General features: G+C 49.1%; 2 protein-coding genes across 9 annotated transcripts in view; one reads left to right on the top strand and one right to left on the bottom strand.

Annotated features, from left to right (window-relative positions):
• Positions 1-16,010, top strand: part of LOC111755825 (uncharacterized) — a 166,240-nt gene that overhangs the window by 148,423 nt on the left and 1,807 nt on the right. The window contains exon 3 of one of the 2 annotated variants that reach the window (XR_010048505.1): positions 977-1,941. The exons of the other annotated variant lie outside the window; for it this stretch is intronic. The gene's annotated coding sequence lies outside the window, so the exon portion shown is untranslated. Of the gene's footprint in view, positions 1-976; positions 1,942-16,010 lie in introns of those variants that run through there. 2 annotated transcript variants of the gene reach the window in all.
• Fyn (FYN proto-oncogene, Src family tyrosine kinase) overlaps positions 2,647-16,010 on the bottom strand; it is a 193,218-nt gene continuing 179,854 nt past the window's right edge. For all 7 annotated transcript variants that reach the window (XM_063252372.1, XM_063252374.1, XM_063252370.1 and 4 more), the window contains 2 exons: positions 14,135-14,266; positions 2,647-3,300 (listed from right to left, as the gene is read on the bottom strand). In XM_063252372.1, coding sequence (XP_063108442.1) covers positions 3,092-3,300; positions 14,135-14,266 — 341 coding nt within the window. In that variant the 3' untranslated portion in view covers positions 2,647-3,091. The remainder of the gene's footprint in view (positions 3,301-14,134; positions 14,267-16,010) is intronic.

Genomic DNA, 16,010 nt, shown 5'->3' with positions numbered 1-16,010 from the left:
CTTGGTCTTGACCTGGATGTGCTAACACGGGGCACCCACATCTCGCAGGGCTCTTTGGTCCTCCTTGCCATGTGTGGGGACAGCACAAGTTGCCATGGGAATGGGGTGAATGGAATCCTCCGGTTTCAGTTATGTTTGAGCTTCCTGAGCGGTCTTCTCCAGGGGTTCTCTATTGAAAGGTTCCCCATCCAGCACCAAGGCCCGATGGCAGCGCTCCTGAGGGAACGCAGCAGAAACTCATTACCAGGTTACCAGCGGCAGAAAATTGTTCACTGTTAGCTGACACCAGCTGCTAACTTTCTTCCTAACAAGGGAACTCTGGTCATGGAATGTGGTTTCCTTGCTCCAAACTTCTCCAACTGGTGAGGGACACTGGATTCCTGGGAGGTGGCGGAGCTTCCTGGAGGTGACTTCAGGATTATCCCTTGAAAGCACATTCACTTCGTAGAAGAAAAACCCCCCTAAACGCCTCTGATTTCTTTGCATTTATGCCTTCTTTTTAATCTCACTCTACAACCTCATCGCTAGCATCTCAGAACAGCTCCAGCACCTTGTAAAAAGCATTCCCTCAAGCTGATCCAAGTCCTTAGTCTGGCTTATATGTAAGGGAATTCGAAATGAACTCAGTTGATTAAAGGCTATATTTTGGCTTGAAGACATTTTTTTTTTCTTAGAAAATGTCTGTTTAAAACAAGTTTTTTTTTCATTGCTTTTGGAATGAGTCAAAATACAAACAAAAATGCTTTAGAGACTATCTGCAAATTATCTATCTTAGTGAGATGAAAAGATTAAAAATAAAGTTGTTTTTAAAAAACATCAAGAATATGTTAGTGAATTGGCCAATAATGTGATAAAAATTATACGCAGTGAGACCTTGGGATCTTATCAATTTAGCTAAGGTATTAATACCAAAACTATATCATAATGTTTTGGTTAATCAAAACAATCTTTGTTTTACTTTTTTTAATCTCTCCAGATGTTGGAAACCCTTTCTAAATATAAAGGTTACTTGAAGGCTGGGGATACAGCTCAGCGGCACAGCGCCTGCCCGGCAAGTGTGGTCCTGAGCTCCATTCCAGATATCAAAAAGACATTTGAACAACGACAGTAGCAACACTGTCTTTTTCACGCGTCTCCACGTCACATCACAGGGTATTAGAACTGTAGGGGTCTAAAAGGGAATCTCATCCAAACCCTCATCTCCAGGCAGCTGAGGGGAGCTGCTTGTCATGAGCCTGTGGTTGCTCTAGGTCCCAGAGCTGGTGACAGCACGGCCAGCCCTGGACAGTTAGCTGGACTCCACCGGCAGCTCTCTCGGACACACTCAGCTCTCTCCTTGAGCAGCAGCTTCTCACGGAAGCAGAGAGACACTTGGAAGTATGTTTACTGACTACGACAAAAAGACGCTTCTTGTAACTGTCTTTCTCCTAACTGTAGGACACATCAAATTCCAGTCAGACAACACGTGTAACAAATCAAAACGTTAAGGGATGCCCACCTGCTTTAGGAATCCTTGGAATGATGAAAGAGCTGCCCAGCCTGTGGAGGGAGGAGGCATCTTTAGAGGTTTTGAATGTTTCTGTCCTTGGGAAATCACTGCACAATGGCTAAATCCACCAGGTGACTCTTTACCATCTGGTGTGGGGGACAGATATGTCAGAGAACTCCTAGGGGACCTTTTGAGATTTAAACAAATAAACAAAAAAATTCAAATGTAAAATGCTCTCTTTTTAATTACTAAATTAAGAAAGTTAAACAATTTAAAAATGTAAACTCACAAATAAAGCATAACAAAAAAGGAGTTAAGACCTCAGGGTTGGTTTTAGTTGCTATTAAAACTCAATAGAAATCGAATTTTTGATTTGTTGTTAAACATGTAATTCAAGGTTGGTACAAACAGCAACTAAAAATGTAATACTTTTTTTTTTTTTTTTTTTTTTGTGCATCCCCATGAAATGTAAACTAGTGCATAGTTATTCCACTGGAGAATTCTTGAACATATAAATCATCCATTAGCAGTACAGGACATTTAAAACACTTATTTTACAATGGGACAGATACAACCCCCACCCTCACTTTTCCCAGAAATTTTAGTTGCATGAGAAAGTTTAGTAGGTTGCCATGACTACAATGCTATGGGTTTTAGACCATTTATATGTGGTTACAAGATTTATTAAATAAGAAACATTTGAAACATTTCGGCATTCATATTTTTATACAAGAAGTCTGTGTGGTATCTGCCTTTCAGTTCTCTCGGTAGGACTGGCTGCTTGCTTAAATGGGCTCACTTCTAAGTTTCAAGAACAAATCGAAGCAAGTTGGATCAAATACTGGTAAAAGAACTTGTGAACTCAGCCCAAGGGTTCCTGAAGAGCCAAAGTAACAACCATCGAGTTTAGCCGTGAACCAAAAGAGTGCAATTTAAACGAACAAAAAGAACAAAGCAATCATGCCTTGCAGAAACCAAAAGCCAGGCTGCTGGATTTCAGAACAAGCCAGGGCTTCGATGCAGATAAAATCTTCCCTCTGAGTCCTGTGGTTTTCAGGCCCAGGCCACGGCTCCACATAGCACCCACGAGGTCCATCTACAGGGACGTGTATTATATACATTCATGTTTATAAAAAAGAAAAAAACACCTGTCCTGATTGGTTTTTGTTAAAACATGAAAAAAAATTTTATTGTTTTAGACAAAGAGGCCACTTTTGGAAAATAATACTTTTTTTTTTAGTTGAATCAGGTGAAGACAGAGTTAAAATCACATAGGATTTGCATTTTAAAAAAAGGAAAGCACAGGGTCGTTGGCACTGGAGTAACTATTTACACTGAACAAAGGTTTGGCCTTTTACATAACATCGGTACAATGCATTTTCCAAAGTCTGAGAAATAACAAGGTTCTGTCTGTATGCTTCACAGAGGAGGCTCGGATTTGGGGACAAGTGTCATTAATGAGGGCCATGGAAGTTCGTCAGCTTCAGAGTCACATGCAATCTGATCCCGGACGGTTCTCGCTGCTGGGCAGCTGGCTACAGAACTGAAAGCTAATGGGTAGGGGTGGGGGCCTCTGGGACAAGGCCTCTGCAGAGCCGGCTCTCACAGGTTCTCTCCAGGCTGGTACTGCGGCTCTGTGGCGGTAAAGTAGTCTTCCAGAAAGCCCTGCAAGTACTCGAAAGTGGGGCGCTCTTCAGGGTCCTTTTTCCAGCAGTGGATCATGAGCTCATGCAGAGAGATGGGGCAGTCCTGCGGGCAGGGCATCCGATAGCCGCGCTCCACCTGCTCCAGCACCTCCCGGTTGTTCATGCCTGCAAAGACAAAGTCAGTGAGAGCGGGCCCGGGCCCAGGCCATGGCCACCGCCTCTGGAGCGGTCTTTTCTTTTACTCCAGCCCTGCACGAGCTCAGAACAGGGGAGGCCTAGTCACACCCACACTTCCCAGGCTGCCTCCATGGGAAGCCATGGCCCTGCAGACCAGCACGGAGTACAGAACTCACACATGCAGAAACCTGATGATGAATCTCAAGTGTTCTGAGAGAAAGAAGGCAGACAGAGAAGGCAACATACTACATGAGTTCAGTTATACAAAATCCTAGCAAAGGAAGGAAAGTATACCGCCAGGTAGCAACTGCTGGTTTGCAGGTGGAGGGGCTGGAGCTTCCTGCAGAGGACCCTAGCAGCAAGCGCTGTGCATTCTGGGCTGCACAGGATGTCTCCCTTCTTTTTCACACCTCTGAGAAGGGTATCAAACGGAACCTGGCAGGGAAGCAGACTTGGCCTATGGGCAGACTACTACTGCATGTGTGTGGTGGTCAGTGTGCTGCAGTGTGTTCTTAAAATTAAAACGTAAATGATACTCCAGCTGAGCAGACAAAAATAAAGGAAGAAACCAGACCCAAAACAAAGACGACACATCAAACACTCGAGGGAGTGAAAGCTTCTCTACAGCCCCGAAGGTCCGTTCATGTCCTTCACACACCAGCCTTTCTCATGCTAGCTGAGCTCTCGCTGCCCCACTTTCTGGGAGCCACCATCGTGCTAGTGAGGCTGAGCACTGTCTGGCCTGGTGACCCCCAGTGCCACAAGGTTTGGTGACTCTGATGAGGAGGTGGTGTCTTCGGGGCCCGTGATTGCAGATGAGGCCAGTGAGGCCCAGCTGCTGTGGTCCTGACCTCTCCTCCCCTGGCAGCTTCCCTGGGCAGCGGAAGAGGGCGCTGTGGAGAGTGAGGCTCCGGGCGCTGGCCTTGCTGACAGTCCACAAAGCCAGGTTTTCTTCTTTTTTTTTTTTGGCTACATCACATTCTGCCTTCTCCCTGCCAAGGTCTTGTATGTTCTGGCTGCTCCTATATCTGGAATCTTCTCCAACTTCTTACCCAGTTAATTCATAAAACCAAAAATCCGATCGCAAGCCGTACAGGTGCTGAGACCTCCCCCGTCTCTCATGGCTGGAGAGCACACCCTGTGTGCGGAGCTCCCTGTAATTTCAGAGGTGAGAAGGCAACCTGCTAACAGAACCGCACTGGCCTGGGCTGAGGTACCTGGGCCAGTGCAGAGCCTTGCCTGCCTAAGTAGGAGACACTCAGACGTGCACACTTGAAGCTAGCTCCCTTTTGCTGTGCTGCACTCTTGAGCTGGGGTATCCTGGTTTCTCCTGGCTGTCAGCCACGGCCCTATCAGTCACCTGCTTGTCCAAACCTTTTTAGGGTAATTTCTTATCCTCTGCCATTAAAATTTCTTTCTTTCTTCTTTTTTGAGACAGGGTCTCACTATGAAGTTTACACTGGCCTTGAACTCACTTTGTAGCCCAGGCTGTTTTCAAACTTGCAACAATTCTCCTGCCTCAGCCTCCTGAGTAGCTGGGATCACAGGTGCGTACCACCATGCCTGGCCTCCATTATAATTTCTCAAGGTGATAACCCTACGCATTATTTTTATCGGAATGCAACAGCCTTTCGGTATAACTGCTGTGAAACAGCCTTGCTTGCAAGCCGGGGCACCCCCTTATTTTAGACGGAGAGGTTGGACACAGGCAAGGAAGCTGTCTCGGGCTGCATGCACCTCCAGAGGCCTCCAGCCGCGGCTGCTTGTGCTTGGAGGGGGCCAACTGCCTGCAGCTGGTTAGCTCACACCCTCATGGCGAGCATCTTAGAGCTTTCACAGATGCGAACAACCCGCTGCAGGACAGGACGCGTGCCATAGGTTGACACCCTTGGCTCACGCCTCCTCCACATGCTGAGAACTCGAGACCCAGGCAGGCTCCGGGGAGTAAAAGGCAGTCCTGTCCGGCCCAACGTGGGATGCGGCCAGCATTTCTTTCTTCACCATTCTGCAGCTCTAAAAACCAGCAAGTTTCAGTAAATCACTTGGCAGCAAGACAGATCTGAACTGGCTGCAAACTTGCTGTGACAGGAGGCAGCTGACTGCCCTAACCCTCTCCCAGAGTGTCACGTAACGTACGGTCTCTGCGTCACACCGACTCTAAACAGGGTCTGATTTGGGCAGTAGCACATCTGCTCCTGAAGCTTTGGCTAAGAAGCCCTGGCACAGGACATGGCAGCTTCTTCATCCCAGGCAGCCCAGAAAGATTGGGGAGAGAAGTGTAATCACACGTCAGTGCTGGTGTCCTCGGAGTGCGGGCTCTGCTGCATGTTTTCAGAAACTACAGAGTCTGAGTGTGCAGGAAGCCCTCTGCTTCCTGCTCCTGCTGGGAACAGGGGGAGAGGCAGGCAGAAGGCCTGAAGCCTCCTCAGGGATAACAGGAACTCCTGACGGTGGCGGCAACCCCAGAAGGCCTCCAGGGCCCGAATCTGGTACTGAGACTGTCCAAAATGGCACCACAGAGTTTAATCAATCACTCTCCCATGGCTCTGTGGGGCTAACATCTCAATATTTCATTTCATTAAAAACAAAACTACTCAAATGGAAGTATTTCCCTTAAAAAAAAAAAAACCTAATTCAATCTCTGCCAATGGAAAGTTTAACTGGCCGCTTGGGTCGAGCCTATTTTTCCAGTGCTCAGCCCAAGGCCTGGACACAGCACACGTGGCAACTTGAGCCCCGGCATGTTACAGGTCCTGTCCCGTCTGCACCCCACTCCTTGCCTTCTCCACGCAGCACAGGCAGTGCATGTAAGAATCCCACACACTGGGCCACGCAGAAACACTCCAGTGACAGCTCTGCCAGGAAAGTGGGACACTCAGCACGCACTTGGCCGACAATGACGAGCAGAACAGGATCCAGTCTCAAGACTGGCTCTGGCCCCGCCGCTCCCCACATGGGCTGACCCGAGGCCTGCAGCCTGCGCCGGCTTCTCTGCGGCCATCCCAGTGTGTCTTACTTGGCAAAGTGCAGACCAGTTGCTTTATAAATGCCGGCTCAATTAAACCGATCGCATTAACTTTTAAAGTGTTCTTCACTATAAGAACTTTGAAAATCTTATTTACTACAAGAATTTCAGCAAAATGAATTATATTCTGCACACTGTTATCAAGATGGGCCTATTTCATTTGTTAAAAAGACAGTTTCATATTTTTGTAAGAAAGATCATTGCTATTTCTTTTTTAGCCAGTTCCCCCACGACAGTGGCTTCACCTGATACTCGGGGGATAAAGGGCAGTGATTGGGAAGGTGACACAAACAAACCTGGGGTTCAGGGTGGGGGTCCTCAGGGGTGTGGGGATACTAGAGAGAAGAATTTTTAAAAATGGTACTTCTGACTGAGGAAGCAGACAGGTACACTAGACAGTTTCTGGGAATGGTTTTTCTTTTTCCATTTTTGGTGGGCAGCAGGTAAAGGGAGCAGCATAGCATCTGGTCACATTTTAGGAAAATGCATCACGGCAGGTGACCCAGGGGGACTGACTGTCTACGGGAGGGATGGCCCCTACCAAGCAGTGGTGTCTGACATGGGGTGAGCCAGACCCACTGGATACCCAGTTGCCATCCCCGGTTCCCAGTGTCCTGGACCAGAAGAGGCTCAGGGCCGGTGGTCAGCAAGTACAGAGACCACCAGCAAGCTCTGTCTCAACCTCTGTGGGCTCCCGGCCCCACGGAAGCAGCCTGCCCCCTTCTCTATCACTGGAGGATGGGCATTTCAGAAGGTCCCTCTCACAGGCTACGACTTCCTGATACTCAGGTCAGAGAACCTTACAGTCTGCTCTTCAGGGGTCCCCCTTCAAATCCCTCTCTCCTCAACTGAAAGGTGGAGGGAGCGGGCTGGGGAAGAGATGAGGAAGTAAAAAAGGTTTAACGTGTGTGATGTATGCGTACCGACTCCTCACAGTGAGTGCAACCACTATGTACTAATAAAAGTAACCGAATCAAAATCAAAAACAAATCCTTCTCCCTGAGCCACTCCGGGGGAGCCTCTGTCACACTGGACTCCACTTCCAGACAGGGTCACACGCTGGTTTCCAGTGTCTGCCCGGGTCCCTGCAGGTGGGACTCTGTCCACGCGGCCTGCGCTCACTTCCTGATTAGCGCACCTTTCCTGAGTCATTGTCTGGTTTCCTGCAGCACACACCCCGAAATGCTGAGTCTACACCCGCTGCCTCTCCTTTCTTCTCTTTGCTTTTTCTGTACATGGACCCCCTCCTTCTCTTTTAGATTCTTTAGATTAGGATCCAAAATTTCCTTCAGGGGCAGAGCACTGGACTAGACGTTACTTCTTGACTTCTGACTTTGCACCTGTCTGCAGAGGAACTGGTTCCACCTGGCCTCGGTTTCTCCATTTGCCAGCAAAATCTCTCAATATTCACTCTGCTTTCAGCTCTTTGAGAAAATGCATTCTGTGGATGAAGACTTACGCTTTCCAGCTTTCCATCTGTACAGCTTCCTTGTGCAGACCTCCAAGGGGCCGTATCTGCAGTCAGGAGTTTTAACTGTTTCCTGTTCTGTTTGCATCTGGATTTGGGCATGGGCTACACGAGTCTAGATTTTTATCCACGTGAATGAGTAAATGTTTCATCTGCAAACCGAACTTTTCATCCTCAGGAAGGGGCACGGCATGGCGCCCTAGGGCTTCCGTGCGAGGTGCCCGTGGCTCTCTGCGCATACCCTGCAGAAACGCCCTTGTTTCTGGGCTGTGGGGTGCTGCAGGTGCCCTAGGGAGGACACTGAGCTGACAGGGCATGCTCAGGGGCCTCACAGGTGCTCTCACTATCTCAGGTGGTCAGGCTTTGGTATAGGATCAGAGCGACAGTCTGGGGCAGAGAGGTGCTGATCAAAGAGTGCAGAGGATGACAAAGGACTGATCTTGAGAAGCCGCAAGTTGTTCTTTGTTTTTCTCTGCCCATCTTAACAGATAACCACAGGGCAGATGGTTTTTTATTACGCTCACTCTGTTAATACACACAGAAACGAAGGCTGCAGTATCGTAATACACATAGGTTATCAAAGTTAATAATACAGGATCATAAAGCGCTCCTTTGTCCCACAAAGGAAGTGAGAAAGAGGGTGAGAGTGGCTGTCAGGAGCTGGGACCTGTAGAGCAGTGACACAGGACGGCCCTCCTAGCTGCCCTATGCACACGCATGCTCCTGTCCTCTCCCCACCTCTCGCAGCCGCTCTGGCCAGCAGAGCCTTGTAGGGGAGGTGACAGCCTGACTTTTGTGCACTCTAGGCAGGATGCCCTTCCAGAGGGAACACTGTGGGCTGAAGGGAAGGCCAAGGAACATGGAGAGGGCAGGGCGGGCAGAGGACCTTGGACCCCAGGCTAAGGTCAGAAGCTTCTGCCTGCTGCCCGTCCTCCTCCTGCCCGGAGCCCTAACCTCTCCCCACCCCACGGGGCATCTATGCCATCATCAGGCTGGACGCAGTGCAGGGCTCTACAGCAAGGAGAGGACGGTGACAGCACTCACAGTTCTTTAAGGAAGGTGCTCCTAGCTCACTACTTTCCTTTTCATCTTTAAGCCATTATCAAGTAACTACATGCATTCAAGAAAGCCAAGCAGCTGTCACCTGCTGAAAGATGTGACAGAGTTTCAAATGCATGAATGAATGTGATTTCCTTCAGAGAACATTCCTGCTCTGCTGGATTCTGCCAGACACACAAGAGCAGGTGCTGTGTTGAGGGTCAGAGCGCGGAGTGGCCAGGACACGGTGTCAATTTCCCAGAAAAGCTTTGAGGACAGAGGCTGCCTCACAGCTGGGAAAATACATATTTGGTCTGAGTGTGAAGATGATGGGCTGGAATTAAAAGGTTTTGCAAGCTATAGTCTGAATTTAAAGCTCCTATTGCAAGAGCTTCACAGATTCTTTCTCCCATCCATCCACCATCCATCCAGAGCCTGCTGTGAGGCAGACACTATGATGGGCACTGGGAATATGTAAAAAAGTCTCTTCTCCCTCACAGACAGCGGAGTCACTGGGAAATGTGCACACACAGTAGGTGACAGAAATCTGCCAAGTGTCACAGAAGCAAGCAGAAGGCCCGACCCACTTGGCCTGGGCCATGGCAAGGCTTCACCAAGGAGGTGATATTTGGATGGCTCTGAAGGATTCCACGCAGAGGAGAGACCTGCGTGTTCAAGAGCGACACCGTAGTCTGATCATGTCACTCTCCTGCTCAGAGGCCCTCTCTTCCCAGCCATGAACAGTGACAGCAGAAGTCCAAGTAATGACGAGGAGAGGCCAGTCTGGCCGCCCCAGAGGCCTCCTGTGCCCTAGCTGTCATCTTTGCACCCTGCCCTGGTCACTCGGCCTCCCACTGACACCCGCCTGGCTTGCACCTGGCTTCTTCTGTGTCTGCACTTGGAAGGCGCCCTCCCAGTCAGGTCCTCCCTCGCACTCTTCCCTGACACTCTCTCCTTCCTCATTTAGTTTTTTCCCTGTCCATCACTACCAGCAAACAGCCAAAATATTTTGCCTATTTGTTTATTGTCTGTTCCTTCAAGAACGAAGTTCACAAGGGCAGGAGTTTCACTACCGTATTCCTGGTGCCTGGAACAGCACTTGGCATATGGAAGCTGTTCAGGAAATATGTGTGGAATGATTGAAATTGAAGGCCTCGGAAGGATATGCAGAAAGAAGACACGAGCATCTCTTGAGAGGCAAAGGGAAGCCCTGCACGTGTTAAACTAGGAGACTGAGGTCACAGGTTTGTGCTCTCCAGCCTAACAATTCTGCTGGGGACAACAGCAGTGCGGTGGCGATGGGATGGCGGCAGGGAGAGACTGGCAGCAGGCTGTCCTATCAGGGGACCACTGCCCAGATGGGCGACAGCTTGACATGGACAGTGGGGGGAAGGCAGAGCGGGCAAGGATTTGAGAGGTTTGGAAGATGAGTTAAAATGATAACTGATATTTTCCATGAACCCCAGGAAACAAATATTTAAATATTTTCATTTCTCTTACGTGACAGTTTATCAGTATAAAACCAGACCTAATTTTCATACGAAGAATGCTTCAAACCCCAGGCATACAGAAAAGCAAGCTGAACTGTGACACTGAGAATGCAATCGGTCAGGCTGCGGCAGGGAGGGGACACAGAGCTGTCCTTTGGATCAGCATCCGGCTCTGACCCAGAGCTTGAGAGCTGGGCTCCTCCTGGATAAGGGGCACCGACCCTGCTGCTCGACGTCCCTGGTGACTGCAGCCTCAAGCCTCAATCCGTCTAGTGGGTTTCAGGGCTCTTGTTCAGTTTGAGATTATTGTTCTTTCCTTGCTTTTTATCTGTTCCTTTCACAAAACGTTGTAACTAACCAACCAAGCCAATGTCATACTGACTGCTAATCTGTTTGCCCTTCACCTGGTCACACCTCACGCGCTCCATCCTAGTTCCCACTCTGTGCTGGGCAGAAACACCCAGGAAGCTTTCACGGAGGTGATTTATACGCTGCTCCCCTCCCCCACCTTCCTTCCCACCTCCCAGCCAACACCCTTTTCTACGTGACAGGGTGACAGAGGGCCATTCTCAGGGAAGGAAAAACTCAGAAAAACATACCACTGCTGATCATTCCGGAAAAAACAATTCCTTTAAAATATATTGCAAGCGGTTGAGGAATTCCTTTATCAAATGCAGAATGGAAGGAAGACCCTGGTGGGCAGGGACAGAAGGCGGGGCAGAGGGGGCCCTCAGCATGCACACGAGCTGGCCATGCCAACAGCCAGCAGGAACACGGAGGAAGGCCCTTTCCTTATGAGGACGTGTGGAGAAAGTGTAACGAACCTTTGGCTCCTTGGAACAGTTATCCTCTACAAAGGTAATAATCCTCCAACTGCAGTCCCTCCAGAGAAGCTACTCCCTTCAGAGAAGTCTTCTGTTACAGCAGAGATCCAATTACACATGCCCACAGCTCAGTTAAAATGCCAACCCCAAGCGGGGTGTGGTGGCGAAAGCCCGTAATCCCAGCTATTCGGGGGCTGAGGTGGTAGAACGGCAGGTTCAAGTCCGGTCTGGGCAACTTGGCAAGACCCTGTCTCACCACAGAAAAGTAGAAAGGGCAGAGCTAAGCTCAGTGCAAATGCCTGGTCCAACCCACAGACCACAAAAGCGAAGGCAGCCCAGCGCCTAACTGCAAACGCGACCATGGCCAGGGACAGGCCTGGAGACAACTGTCCCGCGGCTCTCAATGGTGCGGAGCAGCTTGTGTCACCGCTCTTCCCTGACACAATTCCTTTTGGCCACCACTGCCAACCAGTTGGGGCCCAACGTTTTCCTGTGGCAGTGCACGGGGCTCCTCGAAACCAGCTCTTGTGCCAGGTGTGGGAGCGCATGCCTGTAATCTCAGCACATGGAGCCTGAGGCAGGAGGTTCACTGCGAGTTCGACGCCAGCCTGGGCTACCTAGCGAACTTAAGGCCAGCCTGGACTACATGACGAGACCCTGTCTCCAAAAAACCAACCAAACAAGCCAACAAAATCCCTTGTCTCTTGCCTGCCCTCGCAGGTATGTGTCTAAGTTTTACCTCGCTTGCCCTCTCCTTGGGACTTCTCTAAGGCTCCTGGAATTGGCTCTGTCCTTCCAGAAGTTCATGCTGTCTCAGGCACCATGCTTCCCTGGGGTGTCCACGCTACTCCCTTCCAGGGTCTTGTTCACTTGCCTTGTCCACAAAGCCCCTGGCTCCACTGTCACGCTGGACCTGGGGGCGTCATCCAAGCCCAGGGCACATCAGCGCTGAGCACAGACACAGCCGTGCACAATACACGGGGCTCAGTCTCACTTCAGACTCCTCAGCCTCCTGGGACTCTCAGTGGAGCCCTTCAAGGTCCCTGTTGTCTGTAGTAGGTATCTGAAGCAGGTGCCCCGGCCCCAGTAAGAGAATTAAGGTTTGGGGAGCACAGCAGTTAAACTCAAGGGATCCACGCTGAGAAGGACTTCCTCTGACAATACAAAGCCGTGCAAAAGGCTCTTCTCTTCCTGGAGCTGACTGTTGTGCCTGACTGCACTGCAAGCTTCGCGCATTCATTTGCTTGCTTGCTCTTCTCCCTCGGCCCGTGAGCCTGAGCACGGCTTGGCTGTATGATTGCCCACGTGAAACAAGTGCTTGGACTGCAGAGAGGCTGAATGGATGAGTCCCAGTCTAAGTTATAGAACGAGGCCATTTTCTTTATGCTGAGACCCAACCTGACAGAAGCCCGTCCCTCTGAAGCAATCTGCCTTCCTTCTCCGAGGCCCCCACCTCTAGCCCTTTGTCTTGGCTTCTGTGTGTGATCCTGGGAAACAACACGCAGCTTTGCCTTACTGGAAGGAAAGGTTCATGGAAACACAAAATATAACATTAACCTTTACCCTCCCTCCCCACTGCATTTAACACACCGGCGACTTTAAACCCAGGGAAACCAGGAAGAAATTAGTTCAAAATGCAGACAATAAAAAGAGGTTCCTTCCCATCCTCAAAATCCCGAGACTGGCACATTCTTCCCCCGGAGAAGCCATTCGAATGCGCCCATGCTGCGCTCCGGCCCCCCCAGGGCAGCCCTTTCTTCCGCGCTGGTTGGCTGTTTGGAGAGTCTGCCCACTTATGTAAGCCTGGAGCGGCAGCCACTGCAGCATCAATAAAACCGACTTCCTGCCGCATCTCCAAATGCCTGGCGCTGGCCCTACAGAACGGGATTGTGTCAGTTTCATCTCTGCCAACCTGGCTCTCCTAGGGGGCTCCATCACGGCTATCTCAGCTCCGGGAGAGGTCCCCTTTCCATGCTCCTCCTCCCTGTGTTCTCTGAAGATGACCAGAAACAATCATCCAAAATGAACAAAAGAATTACACATTAATCAGCTCTCACTGGCTCTTCTGACTGCAAAGATAGGATTACAAGCCCAGGCTTTGCGAGAGACCTACATTCCTCATTAATCTCTACTATCATTTCTATCACTGTGTGGTTTTTTTAAAGCTCCCTTTTTAGCAGGGAAGGAGGGAGAGCTATGTTCCTTCTTTGCTCAGCAGTAACTAAAAAATATGTCCTTAACATTTCAAAAAAGCAGATCGTTTCTCTGCTGTAACCACTAAAGCGTGGAGGTAAAATGGCACAAGTGTCCTTTATGTCTCCATCTGTCTAAATTAATGAATGGAAGCAGGGATAGCCTCTACTCGTGGTCTCTTTGGACAGTACAAATCTGATAATCCAGAAACTTTCCAGGGCCAAAAGATCCAATTCCTTTATGTAGCTCTCACTTTTGTGTAGTGTGTTCGGTTGGCAACAGGCGGTGAACGGCCTCTAAACTGTCCTCGTGCGCCCCTGCTCTCCGGCCATCTGGAGTGGGAGCCTGCAGAGGAATCAGGTCCTGGCATCTTCCCGCCAGGTTCGCTCCACGGGTCAGGGCTATAGTATGTTCAAAACGCAGTGGGCACTTTTCTCCTTTTTCCAGATCTGCCCACAAACTCCATTTGGGCAGAGGCTCTGCCAGGGCCATTTCTGCTCTGGGAGCCAGAGACAAGAGCTCCCACCGAGACAGAGAGAGTCCACAAACTGTGCGGACTGAAGCATTCATCCTGGCTGCTAATTCATTCACCCCGGCAAGCGGCTCTTGGTGGCTGCTTGTTGGCATGCCCCGGTGGCCCCCAACTCTGCTTTTCTCTGGCTAAATACCTGTTTGTGTGCTTCAAACTCCAGCTGGAGAGAAGGCTGAGCTTAGAAAGCCAAGCTACTAAAGTCCGATTCTTGAGAGGCAAGACCAGGTCCATTTTGGAGGGTCCCGCTCTTACCTGGGTATGGCACTCTTCCTTTGGTGACCAGCTCTGTGAGTAAGATTCCAAAAGACCACACGTCAGACTTGATTGTGAACCTCCCGTACAGGGCTGCTTCGGGGGCCGTCCACTTAATGGGGAACTTTGCACCTGCAGAGAGAATAGCTGGTTATCTGTCAGGCAGTCATACACAGCGGCTGTGGGCATGGGAGGGAAAGCACCCGGGAGCCTCTGTCAGGGGAGCAGGACACAAAAGAAGTGAGGGGAGCAGGACACAAAAGAAGTGAGAGGAGCAGTCTGGGACTGAGATGTGTGGTGTGAGCCTGGCTCTGTGACTTTGAGCAAACCAGTTTAATTTTTCCATCACAGAACTGGACTTCGGAGTTCCTTAGTAGCTCGTGCAAGGGCGAGGGCACTAGCTTCCTGAACCTGAATCCACGCCCAGTGTTCTAGGTTTGGTCTGGAGCAGGTTTCCTAACTGGTGATTTAAGGAACTGATTTATGTATTGTTTCTTTTGTTTTGAAATAATGCCACACTGTAATAAACACGCAGGGGACCAGACCATTATATTACTGGCTGAATCCTTGGGTATACACACTGCAGTTTGGTCTTACGAGTTGCATAAACCCATCACACCAGCTGGAGACAGCTGGACGCAGCATGAGCTATGCTGAAATGGGCTATGTTTCCCCAAGGCCTCACACACACAGACAGGGTTCTGCTCCTTCCCCTCTCTGTCCTTCACCTTTCCTCCCTTGAGTGGCCAGCATTGCTTCTGGAGAGGATTTTCTCCTGCACTGTGTGACCCCTGTCCACCTCCCTACCTTTCCCTCCCAGTCAGAGAGGGGCATCATTTAATGTTTGTTCTTTAAAGCGTGGTCTTCCCTTGGTGACTGTCTCATGAATGTCTGACTTCTCACCACCAAGGTGCAAATTCATGCTGAAGTCAGTAAGATCATGTCTGTTAAATGTCTTTGATCATTAAAGGAATCTTGTTTCTCCGCCAAGCAGGAAGAATCGGTCCACCCTGCTCTCCATGCTAAATGTGCAAAGGGAATTAAAATGAACTTAGTATCTTGAATTCGCACACAATAGACTCACTAATTATAAAACAGCTCCATGTAGTTCACTGAGCAGGCTAAAAGAAACAAGGAATTTTTATTGCTTACGTAAACACAATTATATCTTTAAAGCAGTTAATTATGCTTAGGAGTTCTTCAAAATCATACAAAGGCCGATGAAACAGAAATTTTCATGGTATTTTCTATGAAAAGTCACTATGCACAAAAGCAGCAAATGATTAAAACCTTTAAATTAGCAAGATTTTTAATAACCAGTCACATGATAAATTACAGCAATTAGATCTTTGTCTTAAATACAGTACATGATAACAACTTAGGCACATTTACCCTGGCATTTTCTGGCAATATAAGTTTCCTCTCCATCTCTTCCGGGCTGAAATGAAATTTTAAAAAATCCCGTTTCATTATGCAGAATCTTACATTAACAGTGGAGCAGGAAAGTTATTCCACCGTTTTCGTCTGTTTGTATGCATTCAGTTATTTTTAATTAGCTACATTTTTCAAGCATAAGTATTACCACTTCCCCTTAAGTGCGGATGAGGGTACACAAGTCCTGGTTTTCTCTGAACATTCATTTTATCTTAACATTTCTTTCAAAGGATTCTTCTTAAACTTCCTGTCCTTGAGCATTACAAGCAGACTGAGGCACCGGGATAATGCCACAGATTTTCTTCAGTGTCGAGAGCAGACTTTGCCCTGGACCAGAGCTTAGCAGGAGCTCTCTTACTTCAGAGAATTAAAGGAATATGAAGTTAATTCCTTTTAAAACCACCTCTCAAACCAAATGGCTTGAAAAATCTCTGTCCAACTC

This window comes from Cavia porcellus, unplaced genomic scaffold (genome assembly GCF_034190915.1).
Source record: "Cavia porcellus strain 051 isolate PalLab524CR breed Dunkin Hartley unplaced genomic scaffold, mCavPor4.1 scaffold_7, whole genome shotgun sequence".
NCBI lineage: Eukaryota > Metazoa > Chordata > Mammalia > Rodentia > Caviidae > Cavia > Cavia porcellus.
Note: the sequence above shows the minus strand (reverse complement) of the source record. Positions and strands in the feature narration are given on the sequence as shown.